Source organism: Kogia breviceps, chromosome 18 (genome assembly GCF_026419965.1).
Source record: "Kogia breviceps isolate mKogBre1 chromosome 18, mKogBre1 haplotype 1, whole genome shotgun sequence".
Classification (NCBI taxonomy): domain Eukaryota; kingdom Metazoa; phylum Chordata; class Mammalia; order Artiodactyla; family Physeteridae; genus Kogia; species Kogia breviceps.
Window position 1 is genome coordinate 45,094,084 of NC_081327.1, and position 17,415 is coordinate 45,111,498.

At 43.7% G+C, this 17,415-nt stretch overlaps 1 protein-coding gene across 1 annotated transcript in view; it reads left to right on the forward strand.

The window, feature by feature from the left end:
* The window catches only part of HYDIN (HYDIN axonemal central pair apparatus protein), a 431,864-nt gene extending 414,715 nt beyond the window's left edge, over positions 1–17,149 (forward strand). Inside the window, exons 84-87 of the mRNA XM_059043993.2 lie at positions 613–763; positions 4,732–4,962; positions 14,860–15,084; positions 16,667–17,149. Of these exons, the coding sequence (XP_058899976.1) occupies positions 613–763; positions 4,732–4,962; positions 14,860–15,084; positions 16,667–17,149 (1,090 nt within the window). The remainder of the gene's footprint in view (positions 1–612; positions 764–4,731; positions 4,963–14,859; positions 15,085–16,666) is intronic.
* Positions 17,150–17,415: the final 266 nt, after the last annotated feature.

The following is a 17,415-nucleotide window of genomic DNA, read 5'->3' on the forward strand; positions in this document are numbered from 1 at the left end:
TGAAGGCCCAGACCCAAGCTGAAATGCTAGTTCTGCCAATAACTAGGCATTGTTTTTTGTTTTGTTTTGTTTTTGGTTTTTTTTGCATTACGCGGGCCTCTCACCGCTGTGGCCCCTCCTGTCGCGGAGTACCGGCTCCAGACGCACAGGCTCAGCCGCCATGGCTCACGGGCCCAGCCGCTCCGCGGCATGTGGGATCTTCCCGGACCGGGGCACGAACCCATGTGCCCTGCATCGGCAGGCGGACTCTCAACCACTGCGCCACCAGGGAAGCCCCTAGGCATTTTTAACTGAGCTGTCATCTTCCTTCTCTCAGCCTCAATTTCTTCCCTAGTAAGATGGAGAGGATAACGAGAGGCACCTCCGACAGGCACTGTGAGGACTGAAAGCCTGCAGTGTAACACGTGTGGTGCACCGACTCAGTTCTGGCACAAGATAGGTGGTTAGTAAATGGTAGTTACTGTTATTGTTAGTGACAGAGTGAAGACTAGAACCCTGGAGCCGTGTGCTTTCCAGGAAATCAAGAGTGGAGATGGCACCCTGCCTTCTTTCCTTTGGGCAAACTGTCTCATTTTGTCTGTCCTCTCTTCTTGCACCCCTGTGCTCCCCCAGATTCCGGGTCACTGTGGAAATGTTGAAACCAGAGAAGCCCGACCTAAGTGTCACCTTAAAGGGCCTTGATTACATTGATGTGCTGTCTGCCTCCAAGAAAGACTACAAGCTGAACTTCTTCTCCCACAAGGAGGGACTGTACACAGCAAAGGTATCCACATGTTAAAGGTTCTGCCCTGGGACCCCAGAGGTTTGACCCTGAGGCCGATGATCCCCATGTTGGGGGTGAGGATGCCCTCTCACAGCCAGCCTAGCGTTATCCTGTTAGGCTGACCGTTTAGAGGGACCAGACAGAGGCATGCAGGATTCCCAGACTCTTTAAGATGAGACCAGATTGCAGGGCTAGCCAGCCAACGTGTAGGTCCATTCCAAGCCTTCAAGGTGGCAGAATCGTGAAAAACTTTAAGCCGTAGGTAACAGTGGACCAGCAAACACCAGACCACAAAAGTAATAACAAAAGATCCCTTTTCTGAGGCTTATAGAGTGTCCAGCACCACGCTGAGCCCTGGACACAGCTAGTAACATCAGAGCCAGGATTCAGCTCAGAGCCATCGACTCTTAAGACTCCTCAGGGTCTTTCACACGTGAGCTGTTTCTCCTAATTCATTCGTCAATTGAACAAGCATCTCTTGAGCACATGTGCCGTATGCTATGTACGATGTGCTGGTAATGCAGCAATGATCAAAAATAGGCACAGTCTCTGTTGTCCTGGAACACACAGTCCAGTGGAGGGAGATGGACTTTCATCAAATAATTGCACTACGAATGCATAATTATAAAATGGCCTCAGTGCTGTAAAGCAAAGGAGCATGTGGGTCAGTGGCTCACTGAGAGGTCAGGGCTGAAGAGAATTATACAGGAATTACCTGCTTACAGGTAGTACTTGAAGCCAAGATGGAGGACAGAACCACCGAGGGAAAGATTTTAAAGTGAAAAAATAGCATGTGAGCACAAAGAAACGGCAAGAACAAAAGGAAAGAATAACAAGTACTGGCAAGGGTGCGCAGAACATGAATCTTTCATGCAGTGCTGGTGGGAGTGTAAATAGTGCAGCTGCTTTAGAAGACAGTCAGGTCCTCAAATGGATAAACATAGAGTTACCATAGAAATCAGCAATTTATACCCAAACTAGGTGAAAACATACGTCCACACAAAAACCTGTACATAAATGTTCATAGCATTGTTATTCATCAAAGCCAAAAAATGGAAACAACCTAAAATTTCCATCAACTAGTGAATGGATAAATACAATGGAATATTATTTGGTAATAAAAAAGTAATGGGAACAAAGTACTGATTCATGCAACACTGAAATGAATGCTGAAAACATTATGCTAAGTGAACGAAGTCAGTCACAAATGGCCACATATTATATGATTTTGTTTAAATGAAATGTCCAGAAGAGGCAAATCTACAGGAACAGAAGGTAGACTAGTGGTGCGTAGGACTACAAGGGATGGATTAGGGGAAAGTGGGAATGACTGTTACTGGGGACAGGGCTTCTTTTGGGGGTGGTGAAATGTTCTAAAATTGAGTGTGGGGATGGTTGGATCACGTTGTGAATATATTTAAAAAGCACTAAATTGTACACTTTAAATGGGTGAACTGTATAGCATGTGAATTGTATCTCAATAAAGCTGAAAGGAAATATGAGACATAAAATATATATCAAGAAGTTCTAATACCCATCTAATAGGAGCTCCCAAAACAGAAAAACAAGATAATAAAAGGAAGAAAATACTCTACGAAATAACTGAAGAAAAAAATGTCCAGAACTATTTGACAAAGTCTGTGTCTTCTAATTGAAGGAACCCACCAAGTTGCCAACCAAGGTGAATGAAAAACAGACTCACATCTAAGTACATGAGAACAAAATTTCAGAAAACTGGGATAAAAGAGAAAGTCCTAAATAATTCTAGAGAAAATAGATGGAAGTAATATTCACAGTAACATCAGATTTCTCATGGCAACACTGAATACCAAAAGCAATAGGGTAAGCTATTCAAACTGTTTAGAATGACTTTCAATTTCGAATGCTTTTTCCAGACTAGACTATCATGAGAGCAAAATAAAGACACTTTTAAACATGCAAAGACTCAAAGTAACCAACCCATATACACAATCCCTATCTGAAAGAAGTGCTACAAAATTAAAATTTTTTTTTCTTTTTTTTAATTTGTAAACAATTTATATTTACGTTAACAGATACAGTGGAAAATATGAAACATTAATTCTAATTAGCAAAATGATTCCTCTTGGGCTTCCCTGGTGGCGCAGTAGTTGAGAGTCCGCCTGCCAATGCAGGGGACGCGGGTTCGTGCCCCGGTCCGGGAGGATCCCACATGCCGCGGAGCGGCTGGGCCCGTGAGCCGTGGCCGCTGAGCCTGTGCTTCCGGAGCCTGCGCTCCGCAATGGGAGAGGCCACCAACAGTGTGAGGCCCGCGTACCGGAAAAAAAAAAAAAAAAAAAAAAAAAAAAAGATTCCTCTTGTAAATGAATCCAAGAGGAAAGTACAAGGATACAAAGAACAAAGAATTAAAATTAAATTGATAGGTAATTTCAAATAATTGTTGAAAAGAAATCTGAAATTAATATTTCATATGACCTCAATATAGGAAATAGCGAGGGGAGGGATAAAATATGGCAATGAAAAAACATTTCTTTCGTTTGGAAGCAACTGGGGAGATGAGAGATTTTCTCATTCATAGACAAGGGTAGGGAGAGAATTAGAGCTATTTGTAAACTGTAGGTATGAACAGAAAAATACCAGTAAATATATTTTTTGAAATACAAGGGAAGGGACTTCCCTGGTGGTGCAGTGGTTAAGAATCCACCTGCCGGGCTTCCCTGGTGGCGCAGTGGTTGAGAGTCCGCCTGCCGATGCAGGGGACGCGGGTTCGTGCCCCGGTCCGGGAGGATCCCACATGCCGCGGAGCAGCTGGGCCCGTGAGCCATGGCCGCTGAGCCTGCGCGTCCGGAGCCTGTGCTCCACAACGGGAGAGGCCACAACAGTGAGAGGCCCGCGTACCGCAAAAAAAGAAAAAAAAAGATTACACATTGATCCAAAAGAAGACAGGAAAGTAGCAAGCAAGGAATGAAAAAATAAGAGACAAATGGAAAAGAAATAGCAAAAGGGCTGACTTCAACCCAAACATATAAATGATTACTTTAAATGTAAAAGACTAAACACTCCAATTAAAATACAGAGGGTATCAGAGCACTCTAAATTTAAAGACAGGAAGAGATTGAAAGTAAAAAGGCAGGTATGTAAAGAACTATTACCACCTATTGTAATAAGATAAACAACTCAAGGTATTAAAAAAAGCAAAAAACTGGAGTAGACTCTAGGTCACAGGAGTGAATATGTGAATGACCAAGAAGCACATGAGAAAATGCTCAACATCATCAGTCATCCAGGGAAAGAACTGAAAAAGGGGAGCAGCTTATCAACAGGTCAGACACAGGGGTGAGGGGACAATGCACTGCAGTTACAAGTGTGAGCTCTGGAGTCAGGCCAACCTGGGCTCAAATCCTGGTTCTGATACTACTCTGCCTGTGACCCTGGGCAAGATAAAAACTTGCTAAGCCCGTTTGCTCATGTTTAGAAAAACCGGAGAGGGGAATAGTCACGTTGCCTACAAATTGCATGAATTAAATAAGCGCTTCCAGTGCCTAGTACACAGTAATCAAGTGTTAGATGCTATCATTATCATTATCATTATTATTAATATTATTAACTATTCCAGCCGCCGCAGGAATTGGAGTGAAGCCCACCACAACATGAACCTCTTGAGGTCTTGATTGTTCTCCAGGGCCACTCAGCTGTCCCCACTGGGGACACCTTCATCTTCAACACTAGATGGTGCTGCTCTAGCCTCTCCTAAAGCACCCCAGGCTCCTTCATGCTCTCTCACCTGGGAGAAGCCAGAGCGGAATACCTGAAGAGAAGGGCTGGCTGGCAGGGTTCACAGGGGCTGGGAGGGCCTGTGTCGGCCTGCTCCCTGAGCTTCACGTGTCCACACACTGCGAACAGGGAGAAGGATCCTGTAGACGGCGGAGGAGACCCTGGGCTAGCCCCGCTGCTCTGCCCACTTCCTCCCACCCTTTCTGTGAACCCAGGTGATCTTCCGAAACGAGGCGACCGGCGAGTTCCTATACTACACGGCGAGTTTCAGGGCCGTCCCTTCAGGCATCATCAAAACCATCGAGATGGTGAGCCCTGTCCGGCAGAGCACTTCGGCCTCCATCAAGGTGGAGAACCCCCTGCCCTACTCGGTGACCTTCTCCACGGAATGCAGGGTGCCCGACATCAGCCTGCCCTCCCAGTTTGTGGTGCCGGCCAACTCTGAGGTATGACCCTGCCTGCCAGGGCCTCCCCGCCCCCATATCTGTGCTGGAGGCTCTGCCCAGGGGGCCTCTGGAGCCACGTTCTGCATCCCTTAGTTGGGCCAGCCTTGGCCGTGGTCAGGAGGGCAGGGGATGATCGACTGATGGACCAGGCTCCTGTTCTCTCCTTTCCTCTTTTGCCCAAGTCCTCACATGAACCAGGGCCACATAGAGCTTTGGTTCAGGCATGTAAAAGGGACTTGTCTCTATTATGTGTTTGTTTGCCTTGCTCAAATTTAAAATATTCTTCTTGGGGGCTTCCCTGGTGGCGCAGTAGTTGAGAGTCTGCCTGCTAATGCAGGGGACATGGGTTCGAGCCCTGGTCTGGGAGGATCCCACATGCTGGGGAGGATCCCACATGCCGCAGAGCAACTAGGCCCGTGAGCCACAACTACTGAGCCTGCGCGTCTGGAGCCTGTGCTCCGCAACAAGAGAGGCCACAATGGTGAGAGAGGCCCGCACACCGCGATGAAGAGTGACCCCCCCCTTGCCACAACTAGAGAAAGCCCTCGCACAGAAACGAAGACCCAACACAGCAAAAATAAATAAATTAATTAATAAACTCCTACCCCCAACATCTAAAAAAAAAAAAAATTCTTCTTGTTTTTCCTAATTACATAAGTCACATAGAATATATGTGGTGAAAAGGACAGCAAGGGACACATAATAGTGTATCAAGTGTACAACACACACACACACACATACACACTTGTCTATGTGCTTGTTTATGCACAGACCACTTCAGGGAGGTGTCCCAAGAAGGCTTTGACTGGCCGGGCAGACATGGCCCAGAGTCATGAACTGGCGGGAAGATAGACGCTCTTTTCATCAGTTTGTCACTCCAAACTTTCACTGTCCGGATTCCGTCAAAATCTCTTCTGTTTCCCCAACTTCAGCCCACCTGGCCTGTTCCCTGCACTCCCACTCTGTCTCTTGCTTCACGTTCAGAATCTAGTTATCTCTTTTGTTCTTCAGAGAGAGTTTCCATGCCCTTTATTTTTTTGTGTTTTTATAGTTTTTCACTGTGAGCTATACAGAAAAGTACATAAAACATACATATACATATATGTATGTGTACATATAAACATGTATATGCACGCAAACATGTTTGTTTAAACAAAAAATTATGAAATAAATGTCTTTTAAACCAATACCCAGGCCAAGAAATTAAAAATTGCCACCTCCCCAGACACCCCTCTCTCCCTCACTCCTAAAAGTTACCACTATCCTTATTTTGTAATGATCATGTCTTGCTTTAAAGCAATATAGTTTAGTTTTGCCCGTTTCTGAACTTTATGCAAAAGAAATCATACTATATACATTCTGTAATGTTTTATTTCTTTCGCTCAGAGTTGTGAATTGTGACGGTCCTCCGTGCCGTTGCCCACAGCTGAGGTTCACTCATCCTCACCGCTGTAGACTATCCTAAATGACTAGACCACAGTTCAGAAGTTCCCTGTGCTATACCGTAGGTTCTCATTAATTATCTATTGTATACATAGTAGTGTATATATGTCAATCCCAATCTCCCAATTCATCCCACTCGCCCACCCCCGGTATCCATACATCCGTTCTCTACATCTGTGTCTCTATTCCTGCTTTGCAAATAAGTTCATCTGTATCATTTTTCCAGATTCCACAAATAAGTGATATTATACGATATGTGTTTTCCTCTTTCTGACTTACTTCACTCATTCTCTATGGCCATCCATGTCTCTGCAAATTGCACAATTCCGTTCCTTTTTATGGCTGAGTAATATTCAATTGTATATATGTACCACATCTTCTTTATCCATTCTTCTGTTGATAGACATTTAGGTTGCTTCCATGTCCTGGCTATAGTTAATAGTGCTGCAAAGCACATTGGGGTGCATGTGTCTTTTTGAATGGTTTTCTCTGGGTATATGCCCAGTAGTGGGATTGCTGGGCCATATGGTAGCTCTGTTTTTAGTTTTTTAAGGAACCTCCATACTGTTCTCCGTAGTGGCTGTATCAATTTACATCCCCACCAACAGTGCAAAAGGGTTCCCTTTTCTCCACACCCTCTCCAGCATTTATTGTTTGTAGAGGGTTTGATAATGGCCAGTCTGACCGGCATGAGGTGATACCTCATTGTAGTTGTGATTTGCATTTCTCTAATGATTAGTGATGTTGAGCATCTTTTTGTGTGTTTGTTGGCCATCTGTATGTCTTCTTTGGAGAAATGTCTATTTAGGTCTTCCACCCATTCTTTGATTGAGTTGTTTTTCTTGATATTGAGCTGCATGAGCTGTTTGTATATTTTGGAGATTAATCCCTTGTCGGTTGCTTTGCTTGCAAATATTTTCTCCCATTCTGAGGGTTCTCTTCTCGTTTTGTTTATGGTTTCCTTTGCTGTGCAAAAGCTTTTAAGTTTCATTAGGTCCCATTTGTTTATTTTTGTTTTTATTTTCACTACTCTAGGAGGTGGGTCAGAAAAGATCTTGCTGTGATTTATGTCAAAGAGTGTTCTGCCTATGTTTTCCTCTAAGAGTTTTACAGTGTCCAGCCTTACTTTTAGGTGTTTAATCTATTTTGAGTTTATTTTTGTGTATGGTGTTAGGAGGTGTTCTGATTTCATTCTTTTACATGTAGCTGTCCAGTTTTCTCAGCACCACTTATTGAAGAGACTGTCAAAAAAAGCTACATTTTTAATTTAGCTTTCTGACTCTGGGCTTTTGCCTTCGATACTTTCTCAACGATTTTCTTCTCCTCAATAAGGAGAGCAGAGCATGTTTGATCCTGTCACTGACACATTTAGCACCCAGGGAGCTATCAACAGCCCGGCTGACGTGTTTTTTCATTTTAGACAACCTTATAAGAACTTTAGGTCTCACAGCATGAATCTTATTACTTTTTTTTTTTTTTTTTTTTGCAGTACGCGGGCCTCTCATTGCCGTGGCCCCTCCCATTGTGGAGCACAGGCTCGGGACGCGCAGGCTCAGCGGCCCAGCCGCTCTGTGGCACGTGGGATCCTCCCAGACTGGGGCACGAACCCGCGTCCCCTGCACCAGCAGGCGGACTCTCAACCACTGCCCCACCAGGGAAGCCCTTATTACCTTTTTTATGTGACGTCCCCTTTTCATTTCTAATATTGGTTATTATGCCTTCTCTCTTTGTTTCTTTTTTTTTTTTTTTTGGTTCATAAATATTTATTAAAATTCAAAGTTGGAGAATTCCCTGGTGGTCCAGTGGTTAGGGCTCTGTGCTTCCACTAGAGGGGGCACGGGTTCAATCCCTGATGGGGGAACTAAGATCCTACATGCTGTGCAGCATGACCAATAAATAAAATAGGCTTTTAAAAAAACGGAAAGTTGTTTCCTCTCCTATCCCATGAGCATCCATCCATCCAGCTGCCGGTCAACTGTTAAGATGCATGACTACTGTCATAAATGCCCTTGAAGTCTTCAGGGTAACACATTTGCCTTTACTTAAAACTTCTTGCTCCCTGCGTTGTAACCAGTAACCTCTCTTGACACCTGCAAAAATTTAATGAAATTTAATCAAACTTTATATAAAAGATCTCCAAAATTTGCACCCCAAGCAAGCCATCCATGGATAAAAACGTGTACCCAGGATCAAAAAGTTGGCCCAGACAGGTCAAGGATTCAAGTCCACCCCTTCAATTTTCAGCTTAGTGCCTACATAGTGCTTAACTTCCTGCATAGTGCCCATTTGCCCATGGATACAGCATTAAGCTTGTGCTTTAAGACCCCAGCAGCGGTTCTCATCCCTTTGGTACACACCTGTCCACCAGAAGCCATCAAAAGCCACACTGCATTCATGCCTGGCACCGTCCCAGGAGCCGTCTCGTACCTTCTAAAGCTCTCTTTGTTTCTTGATCAACCTTGCTAGAGGTTTCTCAATTTTTTTTTTTTCCAAAAAAGCATCTTTGGGCTTTGTTGTTACGCCCTATTGAATGGTTGCTTTCTAGTTGATTGATTTCCACTCTTATCTTTGTTATTCCCTTCCTTCTGCTTCCTTCGGCTTAGTGGTGCTTTAACTAATTTCAAAGATAAATGCTTAGGGAATTAACTTGTAGTCTTCTTTATTTTCTAATATACACACTTAAGATTATAAATCTCCAAGTCCTGCTTTAGCTGCAGCATACAAGTTTCTATATTTATATGTAGTATTTTTTATCATTAAGTTCAAAAGTGTTCTAATTTTCACTATTATTAATACTTCTTTTTTGACTCCTGGTTTATTAGAAGTTTCTTAATTTCCAAAGATGTGGATTTTTCTAGTTACCACGTTTTAAAATTATTTTGTGCTCAGAGAATATATTCCATGTTATTTCAGTACTCTAGAATTTTTTTAGACATGCTCTATGGCCCAATATAGTCTTTTTTTTTTTAATTCTCCATCTCTTTTTGAAAAGAATGTATTTGCTGTTTTGTTGTTCAGTTTTCTTTAGCCTTACTGAGAGTCTTGTCTGCTTGTTTGATCAGTTTTAGGGGAGTATATTAACATGTACTACTATGATTGTGGATCTGTCTACTTATCTTTGTAGTTCTGTCATGTTTTGCTTCATGTATATACTTTGAAGCTATATTACTAGTTAAATAAAAATTATAATATCTTTCTGGTGACTTGAAACTCTTTTCATTATAAAGTGATCTTCTTTGTCTCTAGTAACACTTTTTGCCTTAAAATCTATTTTGTCTAATATTAATATAGGTTTCTTTTGGTTAGCATTTGCATGGTGTGGGTGTTTTTGGTTTGGTTTGGTTTTTTGCGATATGCGGGCCTCTCACTGTTGTGGCCTCTCCCGTTGCGGAGCACAGGCTCCGGATGCGCAGGCTCAGCGGCCATGGCTCATGGGCCCAGCCGCTCTGCGGCATGCGGGATCCTCCCGGACCGGGGCACGAACCCGTGTCCCCTGCATCGGCAGGCGGACTCTCAACCAGTGCACCACCAGGGAAGCCCTGTTGTGGGTATTTTTTAATCATCATACTTTCAATCTTTCTCTATCCGTATAATCTAAACGTGTCTCTTATAAACAGTGTACAGATGAGATGGATTTGGTTTTTTAACCCAGTCTAGCAAGGCTTCCTTTTCACTTGAGCATTCACACCATTTATATTGAGTGTAAATAGTGACGTATTCAGGTGTACATGCAAATCTGTACTTTCTGTTTATCTTATCTGTTCTGTGTTTTCTTTTTCTCTTTGTTTTATAGTGATCTCTTCCTGGCATGTCTTCAATGTCTATAGCAATATTATTCTACTCATCATTCACCTTTTTATTCCTTTTCTGTTGTTCATTCTAACTTTTTCCATGCTTTTTAGAAGGAAAAAGTGACCCTGGATACCTTTTGTAGCTTCACATAACTAAGATTCTCTCTTCTGTTCATACCACAAATATTTTTTAAAATACAGCTTTGTACTTTTTAGGGTTTTTTTTTTCTTTTTTCTCCCCACCTTTATCTGAGCTTTATCCTTCCTTTGCCCTCAGTGTCTCAGTCACAGTCAAATAGATTCTACTCTCAGAGGTTTGTCTCGGCACAAGGTTTTGTCTTAGAAGGGAGTTTAAGTAACTTGGTTTTAAGCTGCCCCATGTCACCCAATCTTATTGTGACATGTTTACAGTTAGCAATAAACTAGATCCTGAGAACATCCTTCCAGCTTAGGCTGCTGTGGTCAGTTGTCCTGTCAATTTTCCCAGGTTGAGTGGGACCCTCAATCTAGGGTGATTCTCTGGCTCTCAGACTGATGTTCCTTTGCTCTCTCTCCCACTCCTCCCAGACAGTGGCTTACTCACACCAGTCTCATGGCTGTGAGTAATCAGCCCTACTCACCCATCTTTTGGAGCTGGTAGCTTATCTTTTCACTTATTTATGTTATAGATGTTGTCGTCAAGCTGGTTGGTCTGAGTGTTTTGTGGGGGATTTGGGAAGACTGTGCAGCGGCTGCTGCTATCATCTTGCTCAAAACCTGGAACTGGTTTTAATGTATGACATGAGGCAAGAGTCAAGTTTCCTTTTTCTGCAAGTGAATATAAATCATCTCAGACTGTGTTACTACAAAGACCGTCTTTTCTGCACTGATTTATATGGCCATTTGTGAAATAAATCAAGTGTCCATACATGCATGGATCTGTTCTAGGTTTCCTATAATATAATAATGACTCAATTTCTGAACTTGTACCAATACCACAGCATCCTAATTATACAGTTTTATAGTATAGCTTGATATATGGCCAAGCAAGCAATCACTCTAGCTTTATATTAAGACTTAATAATCTCTTATATTCTTTTTTTTCAAGAGTACCTTGGCAAGAATAGTATTGCATTTTTGGCCCTTTGCATTTCCATATATATTTTTAAATCAGCTTGTCAAGTTCCTTAAAAAATACTCTGTTGGGATTTTGATTGGGATTAAATTAAGTCTATAGATTATTTTAAGGATGTATAAGTTTTCTGGGGTATTCCCTGATGGTCCAGTGGTTAAGACTCCATGCTTTCACTGTCACGGGCCTGGGTTCAATACCTGGTTGGGGAATTAAGATCCCACAAGCTGCGCGGTGCAGAAGGAAAAAAAAAAAGAATGTATAAGTTTTCTGTTGATCCACAACAAATTATTCCAAAACTCAGCAACTTAAAACAACAGACATTTATTACCTACACAGTTTCTGAGGATCAGGAATCTAAGAGCAGCCGCCTAACCGGGTGGTTTTGGCTCAGGGGCTTTCATGAGGATGTCAGTTGTCAGCCAGGACTCTAGGCATCCCTAGGCTGGACTGGGGCTGGATAATCTGCTTCCAAACTTACTCATGTGGTTGGTTGTTGGAAAGGTCCTAGTTCCTTGCTGGCTGTTAGCTGGAAGCTTCAGTTCCTCACCATGTGGCCTCTCCCGCGAGCTGCTTTCAACGAGGCAGCTCACGTACCTTAGAGTGAGCGATCTAAAAGAAAGTGAGGGGACTTCCCTGGTGGCGTAGTGGTTAAGAATTCGCCTGCCAACGCAGGGGACATGGGTTTGATCCTTGGCGAGGAAGATCCCACATGCCACGGAGCGACTAGGCCTGCGCACCACAACTACTGAGCCTGCATGCCACAACTACTGAGCCCGCGTACCACAACTACTGAAGCCTACATTCCTAGAGCCCGTGCTCTGCAGCAAGAGAAGCCACCACAATAAGAAGCCCGCGCACCACAACGAAGAGTAGCCCCCACTCACCGCAACCAGAGAAAACCCGCACGCAGCAACGAAGACCCAATGCAGCAAAAAATATTAAAAATTTAAAAAATAAAAGAAAGTGAGGCAGCAAAGAAGAAAGAGGGTGCACAAGACAGAAACCACAGTCTTTTCCTCTTAATCTCAGAAGCGACATCCCATCTCCTCTGCCACATACTTGCGGTCACATAGACCAACCTGGTTCATTGTGGGAGAGGACTATATGAGAGTGTGAATACCAGGAAGTAGGGGTTACTGGGGGCCATCTTGGAGCCTGTCATAGGGGAGAATTTGAATCTTTATAGTATTGAGATTTCCAACCCATAAGCAAATCTCCATTAAGTCTTCTTTAATTTCTCTCAATAATATGTTTTTTGTTTTCTATGTAGAGGCTTTACTCATCCTTTGTTAGATTTATTTCTAGGTTTTGTATATTTTGATGCTATTATAAATAGCATCTTTTTAAAATTTCATATTCTAAATATTTGTTGCAATCATTTAGAAATATAACTGATTTTTGTATATCACCTTTTACCCAAACATCTTATAAATAAAATTCACTTAATAATATTTTAAATTGTAGATTCTTATATTTTGTACATGTACAATCATATCATCTGTAGGTAATTACAATTTTGTTTCTTTCGTTCTAAACCTTTTCCTTTAAGTACTTTTTCATGCCTTACAGGGCTATCTAGGACTCCAGAACAATGTTGACCAGAAAGGCAACAGAAGGCATTGTCTTGTTCCTGATTTTGAAGGGAAAGCTTTCAAAGTTTCACCATTTATTATGATGTTTGTTTGGGGTTTCTTATATGTACCCTTTATCAGATTAAGGATATCTCCTATTCCTAGTTTGCTAAGAGCTTTTTTAAAAACGCTATGAATGGATGTTGAGTTTTATCAGATACTTTTACTGCATCTATTGAGATGCTCATTTGATTGTATTCCTTTTAATTTGTTAATATGGCAACTGATTGGTTTTTCCAGTGTTAAACCAACTTTTCATTCATGGAATAAGCCCAACTTAGTCATGTAGTATTCTCTTTTATATATGTTGCTGGATCAGTTGGATAACATTTTTATTAGACATTTTATATATATGTTCAGCAGGGAAACTGGCATCCAATCTTCCTTTCTCCTTGTTGGATTCTGATGTCAAGATTATGTTAGCTGAGGTAGGTTTCCTCTTTTTCTTTTCTCTGGAAGAACTTGTGGAATATTAGATTGGTAGAACTTAAAAGTAAAGTTTTGTGATCCGGAATTTTGTTAAGGGAAATTTTTTTTTTTTACTATTGATTGAATATCTTTAATGGTTATAGGACTATATGGGTTTTCTTTATCTTTTGAGTCTGTTTCTGTCATTTATATTTGTTTATACATTTGTCCATTTTCATCCAAATTTTTTTAATTGTGGTAAGATCATGTAAATTTTTGTACTGTATTCTCTGTTAAACATCTACAATAATTTTAGTGATATCCTCTTTATTTTATTGTTCAGGAAGAAGTAGTTTTCTTTTGTTGTCTTTTTATAAATTTAATTTATTTTATTTTTGGCTGCGTTGGGTCTTTGTTGCTGTGTGTGGGCTTTCTCTAGTTGTGGCGAGCGGGGGCTACTCTTCGTTGCGGTGCGCGGGCTTCTCATTGCGGTGGCTTCTCTCGTTGCGGAGCGTGGGCTCTAGGTACACGGGCTTCAGTAGTTGTGGCTCGCGGGCTTAGCTGCTCCGTGGCGTGTGGGATCTTCCCAGACCAGGGCTCAAACCATGTCCCCTGCATTGGCAGGCGGATTCGTAACCACTGCGCCACTAGGGAAGCCCAGAAGTAGTTTTTTTTAAAAAAACAAAAACAAAAAAAACCAATACCTACTCATGATAAAAACAAAATTTTAACCCTACAAAAAAAGTACATGAAATAGAAAGTAAAAGTCCCCACAGTCCCATTTCCCCCAACCTCAGTAACTACTGGTAACAATTCAACATACCCTTGTCTCTTTTCTGTACATACATAGACATAATCTTCTCCACAAAAATAAGCTCATATACATTTCTAGAGCTTTATATACATTTCTAGAACCTTCTTTCTTCCACTTAAAATATTAGCAACACCTTTTATTTCAACGCTTAGAGCTTTGCCTCTTCCTTTGTAATGGCTACATAATATTCCACTGAAGTGAATAAAGAATACTTTGTTTACCCAATCTCTTACTGCTAATGCATTTGAATTGTTTCCCTTGTTTTGCTATTATAAGCAGTACTCCTTGGCTCTTGTTTTGTTTTGCTTTGGATGATAATAGAGGAAGGAGAAAGCCTCCCCCAAATGATGATAGACCCCAGGAAACTGTTCAGAGATGGGCTGTGAACAAAGAAGGAACTGCCTGACCTTCAGCCCTCCTGCTCCTCCAGCCCACCCACCCCCATCTCCATAATTATGCTTCTCAAGAGAGGATCCAGTACCTATTTTTAGATTCAAAGAGATTCCAGATATAGAAATACCCAGACCAGGGAAAGGGAGAAGGGGTCCAGAGGGGGAAAAGTGGACTTGTTTGGACAGAGGTTCCCCAGGCTCAAGATCAGTGTGAGCATCTGCTACCAACCTGCTGTGAGGTCACCGGGGAGCAGAGGATGGGTCAGACGTTCAGCATCTCAGGAGCCTTTGTCTTCTCTTGCAGGGCACATTCTCATTTGAATTCCAGCCCTTGAAAGCTGGAGAAACCTTCGGGAAACTAACACTGTACAACAGTGATTTGGGTTACTACCCATATGAGCTCAGTTTGAAGACCACGCCAGCACTGCCTGAAAAGCCCGTCTACTTCCAGGCTGTTCTTGGCAGTGGCCAGAGCATCTTTGCCAAGTTCACCAATTACGCCCGGCAGAAGACAGAATACTACTGCAGGGTGAGCAGCCCCTGCCTCACCCTGTGCCCTTTGCTTTCCAGAAGTCTGGGCTCCAAAATAATGGCATGGGGACACGGGGGGGGGGGGGGGGCGGTACAGAAATGTGAAACTCAGACTCAGGTGCTTTCTCTAGTTGGAAACTCCCAGCTAGAAACAAAGAGTACCAGGCCTGGGTTCTTCCTCACAGACTTTCTAGCGTAACAAGCTGGGGTTGGGGGAGTTTTGCTTCGCACAGCATACTCAGTGGTCAGCACAGTGAGACAGTAGAGCTTAGTGGTCATGAGTATCGACTGTGGAATCCAACAGACCTGGATTTGCATCCTGGCTTCACCATTTTCTCCTTGTATGACTAGTTTACTAACACTCTCACAGGATAGCTGTCAGGAATTTTAAATAGGTATATAAAACAAATCCTGGCCCGTAGTAAGTGTTCCAAATATGTTACCTATTAAATCAGTGTGAATATAGGATTAACTACTGAAACTGAAAGCCCTGCAAACCAATAGAATAGTAGTTTATTCCTCTCTCAGACAGCAGTGTGGGCAGAAGCAGTTTGGGCTGGAATGGCAGCTCCATGACATCAGGCACCCAGACCCTTCTTTCCTGATGCTCTTCCCTCTATGGGGAGTTGCTTCGGTCCACACAGACCAAGGTGGTTTACTGGGACGTGCACGTTGCAGCCAGCTACCTGGGGAAAACGGGGCAGCTGCATACGTCACTTCCACTCACATTCCACTGAAGAAAACTTCATAGGACCACACCCAGCAACAAGGAGTGTAGCCTTACACCGGGTGGGCGTGTGCCAGTTAACATCAGAGTCCCACGGCCACGGTCACAAGGCGTAGGCTCTATTTTTAACTGAGGTATAGTTGATGTCCAGTATTTTATAAGTTTCAGGTGTACAACGTAGTGATTCACGGTTTTTGAAGAGGCATAGGCTCTTGATCAGCCCCATCCGTCAGGAGAAGCCTGGTTTACTCTGTAGTAACAAACAGCCCCAATATCTCAGTGGCTTAAAACAACAAAGGTTTGCCTCCTGTTCGTGCTTCTCTATCCAGGGAGGGTCAGCAGGGGACTCTGCTCATCACAGCCACTCGGGCATCCAGGCGGAGGGGCAACCACTATCTCAGATGTTTCCAGTCAGAGCAGCAGAGGGGTGAAAAGACCCCAGAGGGACTTGCTCTGGCAAATAAACGCTCTAGTGTGGAAGGGACACCTTGCACTTCTGCTCTCAACTTATCGTCCAGAACGAGTCCCACCCGTCCATGAGGAGCCAGAACCTCCGGTCCTCCAGGGGCAGTGGAAGGAAAGAAGCACGGGATACGGGGCAGCGGCCCCCAGGACCGCCACCCATATCGGCCCGCTGGGTGTCTATTTAACATCTCTTGGCCTTGGCTTCTTGGTAGTAAAACGGGGATCAGCTAGTAACAGCTACTCTCCAAGGGGGGTTAAGGGCACAGCTTTTGTGTAACCTGCCCGTCCTCACGCATGTCGGAGGGTGGAGGGCTGTGCGGACGGACCTGAGCTGCTGCTTTGCTCGTCAGGGTCCTGGCTGAGCCGAGCACGTCTGTTCCCCTTTCAGACCGACTGTCCAGACTTCCACACGGAAAAGGTCCTCTACACGGGCCCCGCGGTGCAGGGCGGCACCGAGGTGAGCGTGGAGGTGTACTTCGAGCCCAGCCGCCTGGGCGAGAGCAAGGGCTCCCTGAGCCTGTCGTCGCTCGTGGGCAGCGAGTACCTCATCCCCCTCTTCGGAGTGGCTCTGCCCCCCAAGCCGCAAGGCCCCTTCCTGATCCGAGCCGGGTTCAGCATAGCCATCCCCTTCAAGAACGTCTTCCACCACCCGGCCACCTTCTCCTGCACGGTGGAGAACCCGGCCTTCTCCGTCCGCGCCGTAGACTCCGTGAAGCCCAAGAAGATCAACAACATCACGGTCTACTTTGGAGGAAACCCATCAGGCAGCAAAACACCCGTCACCAGCAAGCTGATTGTAGCCTGCCCTCCCGGCGAAGGCAGCGACACTGGAATTAAATGGGTTTATTACCTGAAGGGGATCACCCCTTAGTGGGAACCAGGCTCCGTGGCCTCGTGGAAAAGCCATCTGCTCAGCCTTCATAGCTGTGTTGTTCCAGCCCTGGGAGGAATAGAGAAAACAATCAGAAGGTACTGTTTTATCCTCCAATTCATTTACAGGGGCACTTATCTCCACATTATATGAATTCCAAATATCTGTATGAAATATAGATATTCCATATTAAACATGGTAACTACACGAAACAGAGCTGTATTTTACTTGGCAAGGGCAAGTCTCTTCGCTTAGCTTCTTAATAC